The following is an 18,523-nucleotide window of genomic DNA, read 5'->3' on the forward strand; positions in this document are numbered from 1 at the left end:
AACTTTTTATCCTTGACATACTTTCTTTTATAAACAATGTATTTTAATTGTGAGTTTTAATTAACTTGACAATAAAATCTATTTCTATTTCTATTTCCCACCTAGTTCTGGCATTTTGAATGTACCTACATCTGTACAGTCTTCCCAAAGTATTTGCCGTGTTATGCACCTTAATATGAATCCCCTCAACATATACATACACGTTTCATATCACTTTTACTGCATTTTCCTTTCTTTTTGTGATTTCTTGTCTGTGTGTAGTCACCTTTGTGGACAGGTAGCATTCTTCTCCTTGGCTGTGCTTCTAGTGAAGAGTATGGCTTTAAGTGTGGCTTCAATAACTTGCATATCGATGACCTGCACGATGACTAGAGTTGTGCTCTTTTCATGTTTGCACCTATGACTTGCAGTAAAACAAAACGAGTGACAGAGAGATTATGTTTGCTTATAAGCCGATAGAGCGTAGACAGGGATGGAAAGGTGTGTAAAAGCAGGTTGGCCATGTGGTACATGTTTTAGATTAATCTTGCAGACAAATGTTCAAAAATGTAAGGCCAGGTGAGTTTGTTCAGTTCGCTAATTTCTGTTTTCTTTTAATTTTGAGTGAAATTAGAATGTCCTGGGCAAATAAGACCATTAGTTTAAAATGATAAAAATATAGCAAATATGAAAACGTGCTCGCATGCATTCATATTCATGCAGTGATCTTTGTATGCCCAGCTGTACTTTATTTATAGTAGTTATTGACAACCCTTTGTATTTTCTGTTTTCTTTTAGGATGGGCGCCTTTTATGCACCAGGTCTTATTGGACTGAATATACTGCGTCTGATAACGTCAATGTACTTCCAGGTCTGGGCCGTTATGAGCAGCAATGTCCCCCATGAGCGTGTATTCAAAGCATCAAAATCAAACAACTTTTATATGGGGCTTTTGCTGCTTGTTCTTTTTATGAGCCTGCTGCCGGTAGCTTACACGATAATGTCGCTGCCTCCTTCGTTTGACTGTGGACCATTCAGGTACTGTGGTACACTGTTTTTATGGCAGTATCACCAGTAAAGAGATTAAATCAAAGGTTAACCGCATTTACGTTAAGGTTAACTGTAGTGGTGCCTAGTAAATTTAGAAATGAATTGGGGAGAAAATACTACTTCGATTTTGACACAGTGATCAAGCTTGACCTCCTTAAGAAGGCTTTGGGGGTTTTCTCTCCCTTTGAGCAATATGAAAAAACGACCACGTGGTGCATTTTAATGGTCGAGCTTTACATGAAATCAAAGTTGTGATTTTGCAATATTTTGTGGTGTGACAGTCATGCCTTTCCATTCCCAGGAGTTTTGGGGTTCACCTTCTCCAAGAAAACCTTCGCAAAATGGTGGCAAGTCAGTGGGTTTTCAGCACGATTTCTCTTAATATTGACTATAGAGATACAATCTGCAATTTCAGATGGATTATCATTTTCAAAACATATTTATCATCCTCTACATGTCTTCTTTTCACTTGCTTTCATTTGGATACACTCTCTCTTCCAGGAAGAGTTGCCCAGTGACGGCTGGTGACATTTGAAAGTGGTTGGCTTAAATGTTTGGCATGACGTTTATGTAGTGAGTGACGCAGGCAAGCTTAATGGACAAATGTGGGGTCAAAGCTGGATCCTACTCCAGAGAAAAAAATTGAAAAAAAGATTGGCAAATCATGCATTTTAAAGCAAATTAATTCAGTGATAAAGCAAGGCTTATAAAGCAGTGGAAAGTATAGGTTTGAAATATTAAACACATTAAAAAAACTACCCAATATCTTACTGAAATAATATATTCAACAATTAATGTAATGTGCAAATTATACTACGCTACAACTTCAGCCTTTTAAAGTGTGTGCTTGCCCAGTGTCTTGCTCTGCATAAGGCATCAACTTTGGAATAAAATGCTCTAACCAGGTTTCGGGAAGGACCCACAGCTGCTGATTGCAATTAGTCATATCGAAATATGTGAAGACAGGTCTTTAACCCGTTCGCTGCGGGTGTCGGCCAACAGCCGTCGCGAGCACTACCTCCGTAGTGCTGCGCACGTCCGGTGACCGACGTGGCCCCGCCCGCTTAATAGAACGTTCCGCACTGGTGCGGAACGTTCGAAGCAGTTAAGGTGTGAAGTGGGATGAAAAATTTGTTGACTCTCTAAAAGGAAACATGTAAAATAAAATATGTTTCTGTGATTCCCCGAGTGTGCTACCTGACTGGTATTTTGGTTTCTCTCTGAGATGTAATTGCATCCAGATATAAACCACAACAACTGACCGACACGTAAAACCTGGCAGTACGATTGGCTTTGTCAATGGCTGTTAGCTGTATAACATAAATGAGTAACAACAAGGATTTTTTATAAATAATTAACCTTCAAAATGTTTAAATTCTGAAATTTCAATAGTATTGAGGCCTGTGGAAGGAGTTTTGGCTTTCAGTTATGTGCGCTTTATGTTAGATATATGTGTCCTTTTTCTTTGCACATCTCGTCGATTTGCACATCTACAACCAACTCTCTTTCTTCTTCAGCAACCTCTTTTCACTCTTCCCTGAATGCACTCCCTTGAATCTACCTCACTTCAACACTTCCAAATATACACTGCACGCACTCACTCACATTTAAGCAATTCATTTACTTTTGCTTTTGCCCTGTAAGGATTTTGCCATCTGTGCACCCCTTCACACACAGTTTCACAAAATTGCTTTTACAACTGGAATACATGACCAATGTTCTGTGTGCTCTGCAGAGAGGCCAACAAACTGACATGCCCTTTGCTTTGGCTTCAGTGTCAGAGCTCTCAATCAAAGCCCCTCATAAACACATGTGCAGATCAAAGTCTGTATGGAAAACAATACAGAAAGAAACACACCATGATTAAATAGCTGCATGCATTGCCTTAACATTTTTAACACTCATTGTTCATAAAGCCAATCCTTGTTTTTGCCATTAATGTTGTTAAGGGCAAGTCATTGGCGTCAGAGACTGCCGAAATGGGGTGGAAGGGCATGATTCGGACTACTATGATAGCTAATGTCCACCTTTATCTTGTAAATCAAATTAAAAAAACTACACTCAGTGCTTTTCATTTTAGAGTATTATTTCTTAAAACCTTGATAACATAAAACTGTGCCATTAATGCCATGTTTTTGTTAAAGTCTGCATTGCATGCTTTTGGTCTGTAGTCTAAGCACCATGTAGTAATTACAGTGAGGCATGCAGCTGATTTAAAGACACTCTGCCCACAGACCACATTAGAACTGCAATGCACCACATATACCAAATGAGACAACATAGCTCAGCTGGTCTGGATAGGCTTTAAGGCGCACCGTATGTACTTCTCTGCAGGACTCGATACTCAGGGACAGTTTTAATGTCACACAGCAGATAACAGCCTACTGTAAGCACATTTCTCTCGCTTTGCTCTTAACTGGGATATTTGCTTCAACTTCAAAAGGGAGCAAGAACCCGATCCTGCTCGCCTTTTGGATCAATTTTGCGGGAAACAAATGCAGCAGCTCCACTCCTAACGGGGCCAGCAACGTGCAATCAGTTCCTGGATATCACAGCGGGGGAGGTATGAATGATGAGGGGTCTCAGCACAATATGTATAATGGAAGATTAGCATTCTAACACTTACCATTACTAAGGACAAGGCACCATATCATGTGCTCACATCCACTCCTATGTGTGATGAATGGGAAAGGGTGAGATCTATGCCTGTGAATGACGGACGGCTGCTCTCATGCAGGGACGGAGACTTCCACACCAAAAACTATGATGCTGCAAGCATCCCTGGCATATAATGGATACTGCTGTGGAATAAATGGCAGTGATTCATTATGAAGAACTTTAAAACAGTAAGCCCTGCATCGTGCATCACAGTTCAGAAATTTGATTTACCGTCCTGCTTCCATCTTCTGCTTCGGAGCGAGGCGGGGCAGACAGCCTGGGACACAAAGCCCAGATTTAAATACATCAATTTGTTTAAAGATATGATCTTATCTCTAAATAAATTGATCTATTTAATATTTGTTCAAGAATGTAAGGAAATGTCAGGAGGCTGACTCCCCAGAGCCATAATGGAGAATCCACCCCTGATGCCTGCTGTAAGTTTCAAGGCACCACTGACTTTACATTAAGGGCCTGATTTCGATGTCGGTCAGAGACATCTTCCAACTGATATCACCGCAGGACCAACCTAACTCCAGTCACAGGTCCCAACCGCATTATTACGATGCAAGCTCAGATGGTGCGGTCGCACACTCCTATTTCCCTATTGGAGCTTGTGCTGCAGTCGGAAACCAGCCACAGCACAAGCTCCCATACAGAAATGGGAGTTTGTGTAAATCCCTCCCAACTGTAGCAGGTACCTCACAGTGCCTGCCACAGGGTGCAGGGATTTACAAAGAGACACCATGGGTGCCCACCAGACCCACAACCGTAGGCTGCAGAGGCAAGAGGGCCCTGCTAGGGGGCCCCCAAAGTCACTTTTCAAAAGCCTTTCCAAGTCGGAAAGACTGGCATGGAGAGTCTGTCTGAAACCGACATCGAAATCCTGACGGCAGAAACAACTTCCTGAATGTTATGAATCTGACTGGCTGACGGGCTGCTTGAGCCCATTGGAAGCCAGATGGAAAGTCCGGCTTTTTTGACTTCCTTTCGCTTACAATGTAATTAGGGGGTCGGAAGTCCAACTAGGTATGTTGGTCGAATAGCCTGTGACCTCCGGATGGAGGCTTTCCAACTGACATCATAATAGGGCCCTAAATGTAAATGCAAATTCGACTTTCAATTCATAGGTACTTCCAAAGTCTCAAACTAGCTAATTTTTACATATATGTCACCCCTAAGGTCCATGCTAGATGCCCCAGGGGCAGGGTACCTTGTAGCTATAAGCAGGGGCATTATAAAATATGTCTTATAAGCACTGGTGAGGTAAAAACTACCAATTCCATATTCCCCAACTGTAGTGAATGACTCCATAGGCAAACATTGAGATATGTTATGTAATTGTAAATATTGACAGAAGTCACCTACAAATATACTACAAGGTATATAATGAATCATTACGATATATCCAATAATTTGCCACTGTTAGATTTATAATAACTATTACAGAAAATAAGGTATTAAACTTTCTTTCCTGTGAGCCAAAATCCAGCTCTACAGCTTTCCTCTCTTGATTGGTCAGCCGCTCCCAGGCTGTACCAGAGCTGCTTGACTAGGGGTGAAGTATCCTGTCAGAGTAGAAAATGAATTTCTTGTGGGTGGGAAACTTTAGCAGCAGAAGTCAAAAGGTAGAGAGTGGAGGAGCAAAACTGGCCTTCAAAGGGAGGATGACAGTTTGAGACCTGCATAGGATGACCCCCACATCCTGTACTCCCAGTCTCAGTAATTAGATTAGTTAGAGGGTTGGAAGGGTTGTGTCAGTGAAACGTAGCCACACCAGTCGGTTGGCTACGCCAGATCTAACCCCAAAGGAGAGACTTTCTCCATGTTGGATTTTGAGAGCCTAGTGCTTTCTGGGACAAGAATATGCCACACTTTGGATGAAGTGGTCATATACCTGGGTGGTACCCTGCACCCAGATGGTCAGGGGAACCCCCTTGCTTGATGCCCAGAAACAATGCATACATATGGAAGAGTTTCTAAGCAACTCAGATCTGCTGCCCTGAAACTACAAGGAGGTGAAGGACTGCCTTGCTGGTACCTTGGACGGCATCCCTAAGGATTGCACTCTGACAGTGTCTTGGGTCATATGACTGTGAACGGCTGACCTGTGATGTGTTGCGTTTTCTTTACAGGCATGGGGAAAAATGCCCTTGGGTGTGAGGCAGGGTGTTCCTCTCCTGAACAGCCCTTCCTGAGCTTCAAAGGGTAACCTGAGAGCTATGCCCACCTTCTTCCTGACTTCTAAGGCCCCCTGCTCTGTCAAATGAAGCTTACGCCTATGCCTGCCTGCCTTTGTCCCTCTAGACATATTGGAGCCAAACTTAGAAAAAGGGGAATGTTAGACAGAGGGGGCATCCCCCGCCTAAAGGCTGGCACTGGTCATAAGAATGGCCCCCTCAGAACCTCTCATCCGAAAACATCCGGACCTGTGGAAGATTCAGAAGAAGAAATTACCTGCTGTCTGAAGAAGGAAGACTGTTTTTTTTTTGCCTGAAACCAGAATCCCCAGGGGTGACTTCAACGGTCAGTTGGCTGACCTCTTTTTTAGGCTACAGAGGCATGGGAAGCTTCCAGAGGCCTTCCCTGTAACTACCCAGGTGACAAGCCTTGTTGCTGGCCTCTACTGGAGTGATTCATGATCACTAAGAGGTGTCCCCAGGTCCTGGATCCTTGGTTGGCATCAGGAAGTACTCCTTCTTCTTCAAGACTGAGCTGCAAGTGAAAACGTAGGAACTTGGGGGTCTTCGCCACTATGAGTGGGCTCCTCGCATCAGCAACGATCGACGCATCTCATGCCAACACGAAGTTCCGATGGTGACCTGCTCTTCATGTCAAGCAGCCTGTGTATCCTGCCAACGAAAATCTCCAGCAGTGATCTGCTGCATGCACCAACAATTACCTCCTTGCAACCCTTGCCAACACGAAGCTCCAGCTGAGGCTCCTCACGTGGACTTGGACTTTGAGACAGTAAACCCTTCACCAGGAGAAACATAGTGCCTTTATCTGACCTGCACTTCATTGCAATCTGCCTGAACATGTAACTTTAACCAGTTAGAGCACAACCAGATAACTCTTAGTGGCGCGTTGTGGTGTTTGGCGTTATTTTCACCTGAAATGGTAAAAACTAATATCTCTGGTTCTGCTGCTTGAATTTTTTATGCCATTGTATTTATTAAAGTTTGCTTTATTATTTCTAAATTGGTTTGGATTTTCTCTTGTGTTATATTTTCCGTGCATTTGTGTGTGAGTGCTGCATAAATGCTTTACAAATTGCCTCTAAGTTAAGCTTGACTTCTTTTGTGCCAAGTTACTAGAGGGTTAAGCAAAGGTATGTTTAGTGACTTTTTGATTCACTCTGAGAAATATTGTGTTTATTATTTGGGAGGCTCTCACCCCTCTCAACTAATAACCCAATCTTAATACTTTTTAAGAAAAAAACAATATTTTTTCAGCAAACAGACATCACTTTATTTTTAGTTAATAACTGTTTAATTCTCCTACTTTAATGTATATTTTCATAAAGTATTCTAATAAACTGCTGCCACACGTGGACAGTTTCAGACTGATGGGCCATCATTATGCTAGGGAGTTTATGAATGTTGTCAAAAATACTCACAATGTGTAAATCATTTTCCACTACTGGGAGAGCAAAGAATGTTGTCACGTGTGCTCACTGTATGGGCCACTGTTAGCCATAACGTTGTCAAGGAAGCCTACACTATGTCAAGGGCTACCGTACCAAGGATGGAGAATTTTGTCCAGAAGGCCCACAGTATGTCAAGAATGGCCAGTTTTCCTCCATGGTTAGCCAGACAATAAAATATACTTCAGGCATGGGTCACCATCAAGTTTTATCACACCAACCATCAGCTTCTTTCCCAGAGAGGTAACCCTTCACATACACAGGCAGACATCGAAATACATAATCACTTAAACATGCTCACATATGCACATTTATACAATTGTTCACAAGTACATCCATCAACACAAGCATACACACATTAGCATCTGTCAGACTCTGCCCACTCCCCTCTCCTATTCGACCTAATGGGTGTTGGCAGTGATCCTGTCTCCCATCTCAGCGATGGTTTCCATTACCATTGGCTCAACATTGTCCAGTACTGGCATCATCTGGCTGGAAGGAAAAGGGAGCTGCATCCGAATAGAGCAAGTCTTATGGTGCTAGGTCACCCCAGGCCTCAGGAGGCGAGGGGCTACTGTCAGCAGCTCTGTGTCTCCTGAACTCTACGGAAGCTTAAACAGTTAAACATAGTGAGCAGATAACAAGTCGGGGTCTGCAGTGGACAGTCTGGGCTGAGGAGAACAAACAATAAGAAGGCAGGCAGAAGTGAGGGCAGGCAAACACACAATAAAAATACTGATTTACACTCATGACTGCCATACCTTCATCCTGCACCCACCTCTCAATCTGTCAATGAGATCAGGGATGATCTCAGCCCAAGTCTGGACTCAGTTTAGGTCAGAGCTCAGGTCTAGACACTTTCTCTACCCGAGCTCTGACAAAACAACCACTGTTGGCAGCACCTGCCACTCACTACCTCATCACAGGCACACACAGAGTATATGTGTGGGTGGATTTGAAGATGCCTTTCTCTTGCAAGAGCATTTCAAGGGTGTGTATCCAATATGCAGCATTTCTTCTGTCAGCGTCACTTGTAGGAGAGCAGCAGACCAGTATGCACTCTCCTCCTCCTTCCTCATCTTCGCCTGGTGGGTTGACCCACGAGCAATATCGTAGGTGAGCTGCCTCTTCTGCAGCATTCCATTAGAATCACATTATATTCAGGGTTGGATTGGGACACAAAATAGACCCAAGCACTAGAATAAAAGTGTCCCCCATTAGTGAATCACAAAGCTAAAAAAAGTTGCCCATGTTTGCAAATTAGGGCTTTATTGAACTTGTGGAGCCACACTGTACAAATGTTTTGCAGGGTATGGACGACTGAAAGGATTTGAGCTTGATGTAGGTCATATTTTTATTAACATCAGAGAAATCAACAGAAAAAACTATCCAAGCACATCGTAAAACAGACCCAGAAGCAGTCCAAAAAACACACTAATCACTTTCCTGTGAGGCCTTAGCCCTGCGGACTTAATTATTTTTCTTCTTCGAACACCTTCTGCGGTTCAGTGCTGTAATGGATACACAGGGGAAACAACCTTTACAACGCAACTTTTACCACGCAGTGCCTTTACGACGCAACTTTTACAACGCAAACCATTAAAACTCATTTCTCTGGGGGGCGCTCTAGGATAGGGAATAGGTTTAATTTCCTGTCCAACACCTTCCCTACTATCCACGGGGACTGGAGTTGGAATAGTAAATTAAACTATTCACTATCCAGCGCCCCAAAGCACTATGCGTTGTAAGTGTATGCGTTGTAAAACTCGCGTTGTAAAAGCATGCGATGTAAAAGCAAGCGTTGTAATGCCATACATCCCACACACAGGATTAAAGGGGAACAACCTGAGGGAGGTCTGAAGGTGAATAGGATTTTGCTACTTAGTCTAGTGAATTACTATTGAGGCTCCCTGTTTTCCGTTTTTACTGATTTCTACAAATAAATACAGACAGAAAACCATTAATTTTCCTGTCTCTATCTGTTTTTAAATGTAGATAACATCGGAAATTGGGTTGTTATAAATTCTGTTAGTCCTGACTTCCAGGCCAATAGTTGTGTGCATTGACAGGCATGGGGATTTTAAAAAAAAAAAAGCTAATTACTATCCAGCTTGATATAGAGCAAGCACATGTTCTTTACATGCCTGCACATAACATTACTCCTCAAATCTGTGCTAAATTCTGAAGTAATGGAATACGTTATAAACTGTTGTTCAAAATGTTATGTGAACGCTTTGGCTTTCAAGACTATTGTGAGAAAATGTATAAAAACATTTTTGAGTATGTGAAGTAGTACTACAGGGGCGGTATTACGTATTGGCATTGTTTGCGCCCGGCGCCCCCTTTAAAAATGGGCACCGAGCGCAAACAATGCCAATGCGCCCCATTATGGTGAGTGCGCTGTCCTGGGGAAGCTGTGAACTTGCGCTTCCCTGGGGGCAGCGCATTTAGGTCAAAACACCAAGCAGCTGCTCCGTGTTTTCACAGTACAGGCAGCACCCGCCTGCACTTTCAAAGGGGATGTCTGGGGGGTCCATGTCACCCCCTTTACTCCCTGCAGAGGGCTGCTCTCAGGGGGCGCATTGATAGTGCACCACCTTTTAAATTTATCAGTGCACCTTCTGGGGGCTTCTTTGAATTCCCTCATTTGCATAGGGCATGCTCCTATGCATATATGGGAACACCCTCTGTTGATAGCACTGGCACTTTTAGTGCGCCAGCGTACCGGTATTATAGAAGGGGACGCACAAGCATCTGCGCCCGGTGCGCCCCTGGGGCACCTTATGTAATATGGCCCCAGGAGTACTCAGGAATGACTTTTTGAAATGTCCCAAATGCTCGACTTCTTATTAGTACAGGTCTTTCTATCAGAGCTAATTTAATGTAAAAATTCCATGGATATTCTTAGTTTAAACGTGTTGTGACCAATTCATAAAGGCATTGAAGACCCCCTTAAATAATACTACAAGAGTAGCACTTCTTATACTCAAGAACGAATATCTTTGTGATCTGGCTCCAATATTTTCAGAGTTGTGCTGAAAAATATACAGTTTGTCCCCATTTAAGAAATTATTCTTGGCAGGAGATCTCAACAAACTTCCATGGAGAGGGTTAGACCATTCAATATCATTCTGATATAAAAATATTTTCTTGGACGGCTTTTACTTTGAAAGCTGAACCTCTTAAGTCGCTCAAATATAGATCTGCATTGCAAAGCTATGTTGTGGGTTCTCAAGGACAGCCCCTCCATGTGTGAGAAAATACAATGCAAATTTATTTTTGTCCTCCTCAAAACTGATGATCACATTCTTATATAACTTCAAGATCAGTTATGTTTTTCCCAGCTGCATTAGGAAACATCATAATACGGATGCTCAGCTATGCCTGGTTGACATTCGCATAGTTTTGCCAGGATAATGAGACCTGTGTTTTGATTCTAGTGGAAAAAACAAAATGTATGATGTAATCCAGGAGACCATGGAGTCAGATTTCCCAGCATTTGTTGTACAGATATTCGGCTACGTGGCAAACCCAGGGCTGATCATACCTGCCGTTCTTCTTATGATGTAAGTGATTCATGTTTAATTTGGTTTCTTAATATTTATTCTTGCAGGGATCTAATTGCTAACAAAGCCTGGTTTGTCTAGAGAACATTTGGGAGTGTGGGAAGTGATCTATCCGCTATAAAAAAAAAATATTTGATGGAAAATGGGAGGTAAAAAAAGTTTAAGGAACAATGTTATACCAACTAGTGTTCACCTGAGGACAATCAGTCAGGTATAAGTGTAGGGAATGAGAGTTACTTATATCAGTCTGTTGTACATTGATTCTTCATGTAATATGGTTGTCTTTTGTCTTAGTCCTTTCTTTGTGTTTTCTTGTTCTCTGTCTACCACAATGCCTATGTATGTTCTGACTTCTACCTGGAGGATTCCACTAGTGTCAGTTGGTGGTCTGGTCAGCTGGCGAGGTTGTATGCTCGGCTGTGTCCTACAATAAATCTACATGTAATCAACTAGAAGTATCTTGTCATCTGTGGCCATCCTATTTACAACATTTTGGCGACGTTTTCTGCTGACCAGACCAGAGAAGAAACCATCTAACACAGCCTGAGCTACACCTCGCGGAAAGAACCCACTGCTCCTCACCTATCTGCTGCCGGTAATATCATCAAAAGAAGTTTGAAACCAGATGTATGAGGAGTATTTCAAAGAAATTTAAAACAAGAAAAGAACTGTGAGTATATTACTCATCGCTGGCAGTATGGCGCAATTTTAACTGTGGCAAGATGTATAGTGTAGGAAAGTAATAGCAGTGAAGTAACCAGAAACCTTTAAAGTGTTGTGGAAAAGGAAGAAAACCATCTGAAAATATTTGTAGCGCCTTGTTATTTTGAGAAATCTTTCTAAGTTACTGCAAAACTCAAACTAAACTGTTCCCCAACCAGCTGCAGCCAATACCAAAGATTTAAGGGAATTGCCTATGATGGAGTAACGCATCACAATAATGAGTATAAACCAGTAATGTTTAGAAAGAAATCCAAAGAATTTATCCTCTGCTCTGCTTCCTGTAATGCTTCTAATGAAGAGTTTGACACGTGAAACAGCATGGATTTTAACTAAGTACTTTTAATGTTCAAGGCACAGCTGCTGGAAAAACGAGTGAATCGGGTGGACACATGATCATTAATCTGTAAATGAAATGAATCATTTAGAGTCACGTACGGCAGAAACAAGTTCAAGTTCATCTACTGTGAATCTTTAGTGCTTGTTAATACCGTTATTTTCCCTTCGTGTTGATACGATCTTCACCATGGCAGTTTTACTACTGATGACGCATTAGAATCTCTGTGGGACTCAGCGGAGTAGCAGTCTGTTCTAAAGTGTTGTTCTGTGTCCAGCGTCAATTCAGCGTGTGGAGGAAGCCTGGGTGCATCATCCCGAAAGCCGTGCTGCGTGAAACGTCACTGCGCAGCGTCAAGTATCCATTTTGTAATTCCATTCTCCGTGGTTTTTTTTGTTTTGTTTCCATGACAATCCTGAACTCAACGCAACTCTCTCTAAGGGCGGTGTCTAGAGCTGCATTAACTCACCACGAGTTTTAAGACTCTTAAAAAATCAAGCGGACGGTGAGAGAAGTGAAAGGAGTTCTGCGTGTGTTTTGTTTCAGAATGATGCCTGCCGGAAATCATAAACATATGGAGAAATGAGGTATTGTCAGTTTCACGCTGTATGTAGGAATATCGATTTCAATGTGTATTCCATTCAGGAGTCAAAAAGCTGTTTTTCAGTGAACTCTTTAACAACAGTGCCATCTAGTGGTTATTTCCTGTATTTATTAATATTTTGGCAGAATATAAGAAACGTGTCAGTGAGCAAGCATAAGAAAATGTACTGTGTTTCGTGAAGCCACTATTATTTTGATCATTTTGCCTATGCTGTTTACTACCAACTGGAAATTAAAATTAGTTAAACTTCAATGTGCGGATTATTACCAGGGTACATAACTGAGGCAAAGAAGCCAAGTGTGACACAAAAAAAAAAAAAAAAAAAAAGTACAGTGCGTCCAGGAACAAGAAAGAGAAGCACAAATCAGTTAAGGAGCAGAGGCTGTTCAGAGGATCTAGAACATAAATAAAGTCCCACACAATTAGAAGATGGTCGAAGAGCCTGAAAAAAAAAAACAGAGCATGGACAATGGTCTTGCAAGTAGAGTCAAGTTTGCAAGATGAACAAAATGTTCACAACCGGGACAAAGGTCCCAGGTGAGAGTCTCGACGGAAGGTCCACATCGGGGACAGAGGTCCCAAGTGAGACTCTGGATAGTAAGTTCACAACGGGGACAAAGGTCCTAGTCCCATGTGAGTCTCTGGACGGTAAGTCCATAATGGGGACAGTGGTCCCAGGTGAGAGTCTTGGCGATAAGTTACGGGGACAGCGGTCCCACGTGAGACTCTGGACGGTACGTCCACAACAGGGACAGAGGTTCCAGGTGAGACTCGGGATGGTGAGTTCACAATGGGGACAGAGGATCCACGTGTGACTCTGGACGGTAAGTCCACAACGGGGACAAAAGTTCCAAGTGAGTGTCTGGACAGAAAGTCCACAACGGGGTCTCTTCTCCTTTTGTATTCTTTATTATGAGGTTGCACTAACATTTAGTGTCTCATTCTAGTCTGCAGGGCCATTTCCTCCGATGTACTCTATCTAGGAGGGCTTATGTGTTTTTCCTGGTGTGTTTAACCTTTTGAGCGTTTTGGGGGTCAGTGTGGAAAGTGTTTTGAGGTACCCATGGTATACCCTATGTAGGGCATGTTGGTGTATAAGTTCCATGTGCAACCTGTGAGAGTTGTTGTTGTTGTACTTTCCTATGGTGGTGTTTTTACCCATTGGTGTACCCTTCTTTGGGGAGGGTGTGGGGCCTGTTGGTACCCATGGTATACTCTTTGTAGGGCATGCTGTAGGTTTGGTTGCAGGGTTTGAACTCTGTGTTGTACCCTTCTTTGGAGAAATAGTGTTGGTAGTTAGTCAATCTCCAGGTTAACCATCCTGTGCTGTCGTGTGGTGTAGCCTACTTTGGAGGGTTTTTCTGAAATAGGTTGTAGTGTTAGTGCTGCTCTTATTGGTCATTGGCCATGTAAGTTCCCTGGTTGTCTATCCTGAGGTATACCCTGTTTAAGGAAAGTTGTGTTATTTACCAGGCTTAGTTTCTTATGTTGTTCCTTATTTTGAGGGGTCTTGTTTACACTGTCTGTGTGTCCGTAAAAAGGGAACTGTTGGTTTCTTTAACTTTCTTGGGGTATATTGTGTTTCTCCCAATCTCTAAGGGAGGGGAATGGAGTGTAATGATATTTCGGATTTATCTTGTTATTGTACAACATGGGGTAGGTGTTGTTTGAGTGTTTTGTTTCACCTCACTCTTCTCTTTTCTTCCTGTGTCTCTGAATACTCGTTTGTCTTTGTGGTTGTCGTTGCAGTCTTTTGTATTGTAATCTTTGTTTTCCTTTATTTCTTTTCTTTTCTATAAAGGAGGGAGATGTGTTGTACATTGATTCTTCATGTAATATGGTTGTCTTTTGTCTTAGTCCTTTCTTTGTGTTTTCTTGTTCTCTGTCTACCACAATGCCTATGTATGTTCTGACTTCTACCTGGAGGATTCCACTAGTGTCAGTTGGTGGTCTGGTCAGCTGGCGAGGTTGTATGCTCGGCTGTGTCCTACAATAAATCTACATGTAATCAACTAGAAGTATCTTGTCATCTGTGGCCATCCTATTTACAACACAGTCTCTAAGTTGGATACATGTTTATTTGTGACACATCTCAGGACAAAGCAAACGCAACACAGGAGGAATTAGAAATTCACAAAGAGCGTCCACAGTCATGGCGGATCTCCACAAAGAGAAACTGCAGTGAAGTGGTCCTACCACAACTGCCTGGGCTCTTTGTGGTGTGGTTTTAAGCAAGGTCAAAGATGGTTTCAGTGTCAAAGGTGTGCAGCAGTTCAAGTGCGTATTTCCCATCACGGGCAGCTAACACACATTGTAACTATTTTTATTGTTATTTGATATTTGTTCAGCATGTTAAGGCCACTTGTGTGACTCTGTAGCGATCAACCTGGTAAATATTATTGCCAAAGAGACAACTTTTGCCTGAAACTGAGAGCTTTTAAAGACATCTGGGATTGCAATTATTATTTCAGTGGTAGTGAGAGTAGCAGTAATAGTACTAATAGAATAAGAAGTAGAACAATAACATTTTAGCATTTATATAATATTTTATGTCAGTGACTTGAATCAATAGAAATCTCTATATAAGAAGTGTCAAATTTAAACTAATTTGCACTAGAGCCACCTCAGCAGAATATTCTTGCTCTTTTTTTCCTGACCCCTTCATAAAGGGTAAAGTCTGAATGTTATTGATGGAAATCATTTAACTCCAAAACTTAAGCAACCCAAATAGATATATGTACTGAGGGATTCTTCAGAGGACTGCTGCTTTCTGCACAGTTTTTCTGAGTTTTATTACTAGGCAGCTTTTTTACTTTATTACTAGGCAATCTTGAGTGGTATATCTCATGATGGCTGAGGCTTATGGGCAAACTTTGCTAGGTGAAGTATTGCAACTCTCTCTGCAATGAGACAAGGCTTCATGTAGGGCTCTCATGATGTCTACTGCTGAGACACATTGAGGTGCCAGGTTGATCGATGGCTTGCAGTTTCAGTGGGTCATGAGGGCCTGTCTGCTTCCAGCGTGTTAGCATTCGTCGTGCTACAAAAGGGAAACAACTCATCATCAATCTCTCAGGCCACCAACCAGTTTGCTGTCAGGGGACTCTGCTGCTAAATATGTCACAAACCACTTGCTACCTAGTCTACTAAAGATTTTTTTTGTGTATTTCTATCTCTTCCCCATTACAGATCTTTATGTGTTTCCAGGCTATATTATTGTCTGATATCCCTCACCTTCAGGCTTCTTCAACCCTATTCTTGTTTTACTTATCTCTGCCTTCTCGAATCCCATCACTGCAGTTCTTTTATGAACATAACATCTTCATCATTCACATTCTACCAACATTTTGGCTGTCATATTTTTTTCCTGATTCAACTTTCACACATTCCCTCATTTTCTGTTATGTTTGTGCTCCATTGTTAGCAATAAACGTCCTTCTTCTCCGATTATTCCAATTTTCTATTTGCCCTGCCTAATTTCCACCATCTGAGCTCTCCTGTCTTATTCACACCCCTTCTTAACCTATCACCATCCCCCTTTATTATTATTCTCAAACCCTGCTGCTACTATTAATTTCCCAAATTGGAGGATGCTGCTAATGCAAATTTAGCAAATACAAGGAGATGATGGATGGAGCGCTGAAACTTTTCAGACACTCACCCCCAGTCACTAACATCCCTCATCATCCTGTCTAGCTTGAATCCAGTGGCAAAGTGAGCAAGGGACCCACTTCTGGGCATACCCTGCCAACTTACGGCAAACAAAATAAACACATGGAGATGATGGACTGAGCGCTGTACCTTTTCAGACACTCACCTCCAGTCACAGATCTGGGTTGGATCCATCATCGTTCTTTAGCTCACTTCGCCACCCCAGTTCAGATACAGCTATATGCAAATCAGTCTTGACCCTGTGCCTCATGGGAACAGTCCAGCCCGAACTGCCAAGCCATGTCTTCCCTGTACCGGAAACAAGCATCCTGGGACCGGTCTCGGGCTATCAGCCCTACTCAGCCAGGCGATCTTGAATCCAGTGGCAAAGTGAGCAAGGGACCCTCATCCTCTCCTTGTGTTTGCTAATGCAAATTTCACATAATTATGAGAGATTCTTTAGAAATGTATCAATTTTCTTAAAATTAGAAAAGTGCCTAAAAACTGAACATATCTTTTACATAAACAATTGGGGGTAAAAATATCTACGATTATATGCTTGATGGCAGAAAAAAACTGCAAATGTTTTGTTAGTGCAAATGTTCCGAAAAATAAGTGAAATTTCCATTGGTTTTTTTCAGGTATTTTGGTGAAAACCACAGAAAGCGTGTATTCTGCATAGAAGTGTATTTGAGCAAAACAATCATCATTTTATTCTCTGTAAAATTGCCATTTTTCAGTTCGCAAGCCATTGGAGGTTAAGTAGTTTGCTTTTATCCAAGGTTACGTGCTCAACACGCAACAGTTGGTAGCTCCTGACTGTTTTTGTTTATCGTTTCTAGCCCATTCTCCCATTACTGCATTTCTCAAATCTCTTGGGGACTTTCTAGCTTGGGCACAATACACCTATAAAACATGGATGATACATAACTAAACTGGTAGGACTCCACTCCAGAGCAAAGCTTTCAATTACATATATGTTTAGGTGACTTTTCATCATTTAAATTCAATGCACTCAAAACTTACTTTCTGCTCAGTGCCTCCATCCACACTCTCCCAATTCTTCTCACACCAGGTTGACCTATGAAGTGGTCCAATTCTTGGTTCTAGCCTGACTTAATTACAGAAACTCCAGGGATTTTTAAATTATTCTAGCATCTCTAAAGACAGTTCTCCATGCCTCTGCCCTCCTACATCTCCACTAAGAGGAGATGTATTTTTTAGGGGTACGAACAAAAACACAAATCCTTACATTCCAAAACTTCATGCAATCTGGCTCAGATAGGAAAAATTAAAGGGGTCACTCTCACTACATAGGTTGGAAGATATGCAGCCAAAACTTTGAAGACAAATATATCCAAAATTATTATTTCGCTCAACGCCCAGAATGTGGAACGTGTTGCCTTCCTCCACTCACACCACTGTCTTCATTCTCATTTTCATGAGTGGAATGAAACAAACCCTGATCAGCCAAAGCTACCGATTCCTTGTCAAAATACACTGACAATCAGAACGTGTTACGCAAAGTGTGATCTTTGCATAATTGGTTTGGGTGCAGCTCAAAATGTGTCACACCATTCAAACCTTTCCACAAACTGCTGCTACATTTGCCCGATTAATGAATCTTCCCAATGTATGACTGACCAGTGTAAGACGGGCCCAAATCTTAAAACAAGAATTTATCAAAAATGTAACTTTCACCAACACCAAGTATCTGTGGTCAAAGTCCTGTGGACCCTTTGGAGGGGAAGACCACATTGTATTTTAATAAAGTGAGATTGTGAGTAGGCACTTACCCTTGCCAGATGGAAAATACTGCGGGGCAGATTTATGTTGGGAATGCACCACGTTTGCATCACGCAACTGCGGCGTAAACGTGGCACATCCCTACGACCCATTTACAACGTGACGCATCTAGGCAGATGCGTCATGTTGTAAAGCCCTGCGCCACTTGTGGGCGTTCCGGCGCAGGGTGGTCGTTCCGGGGCAGGTGCGCCTCGCAAAAGTGGCTGAGTGAAATCTATAAGATTTCACTCAGTCACTTTCAGGCCAATGCTGCGTCAAAACCCTGCGCCTGCTTGAAGCAGGCGTAGGTCTTGACGCAGCATTGGACAGATAGGGCACTCCCGAGCCTTGCTGGAGCTGCGTCGAGCTTGCGACGCAACTCCAGCAATGCGCCACCTTTACCTCCTGACTCGCTCAGAAGCGGTCGCTCCCCACGCTCCCTGGCTCTTGGTATCGTAGCGATATTACGCTAATTCCGATCACTGCTGCTGATAGTTGATTTGCGCATCGCTCGCATTGCTGGCATT

General features: G+C 42.4%; 1 protein-coding gene across 1 annotated transcript in view; it reads left to right on the forward strand.

Moving 5' to 3' along the window:
• LOC144820192 (transmembrane channel-like protein 2-A) overlaps nt 1–18,523 on the forward strand; it is a 583,588-nt gene that overhangs the window by 546,446 nt on the left and 18,619 nt on the right. Inside the window, exons 14-15 of the mRNA XM_078677803.1 lie at nt 778–1,017; nt 10,774–10,899. Of these exons, the coding sequence (XP_078533929.1) occupies nt 778–1,017; nt 10,774–10,899 (366 nt within the window). The remainder of the gene's footprint in view (nt 1–777; nt 1,018–10,773; nt 10,900–18,523) is intronic.

This window comes from Lissotriton helveticus, chromosome 2_1 (assembly GCF_964261635.1).
Source record: "Lissotriton helveticus chromosome 2_1, aLisHel1.1, whole genome shotgun sequence".
NCBI lineage: Eukaryota > Metazoa > Chordata > Amphibia > Caudata > Salamandridae > Lissotriton > Lissotriton helveticus.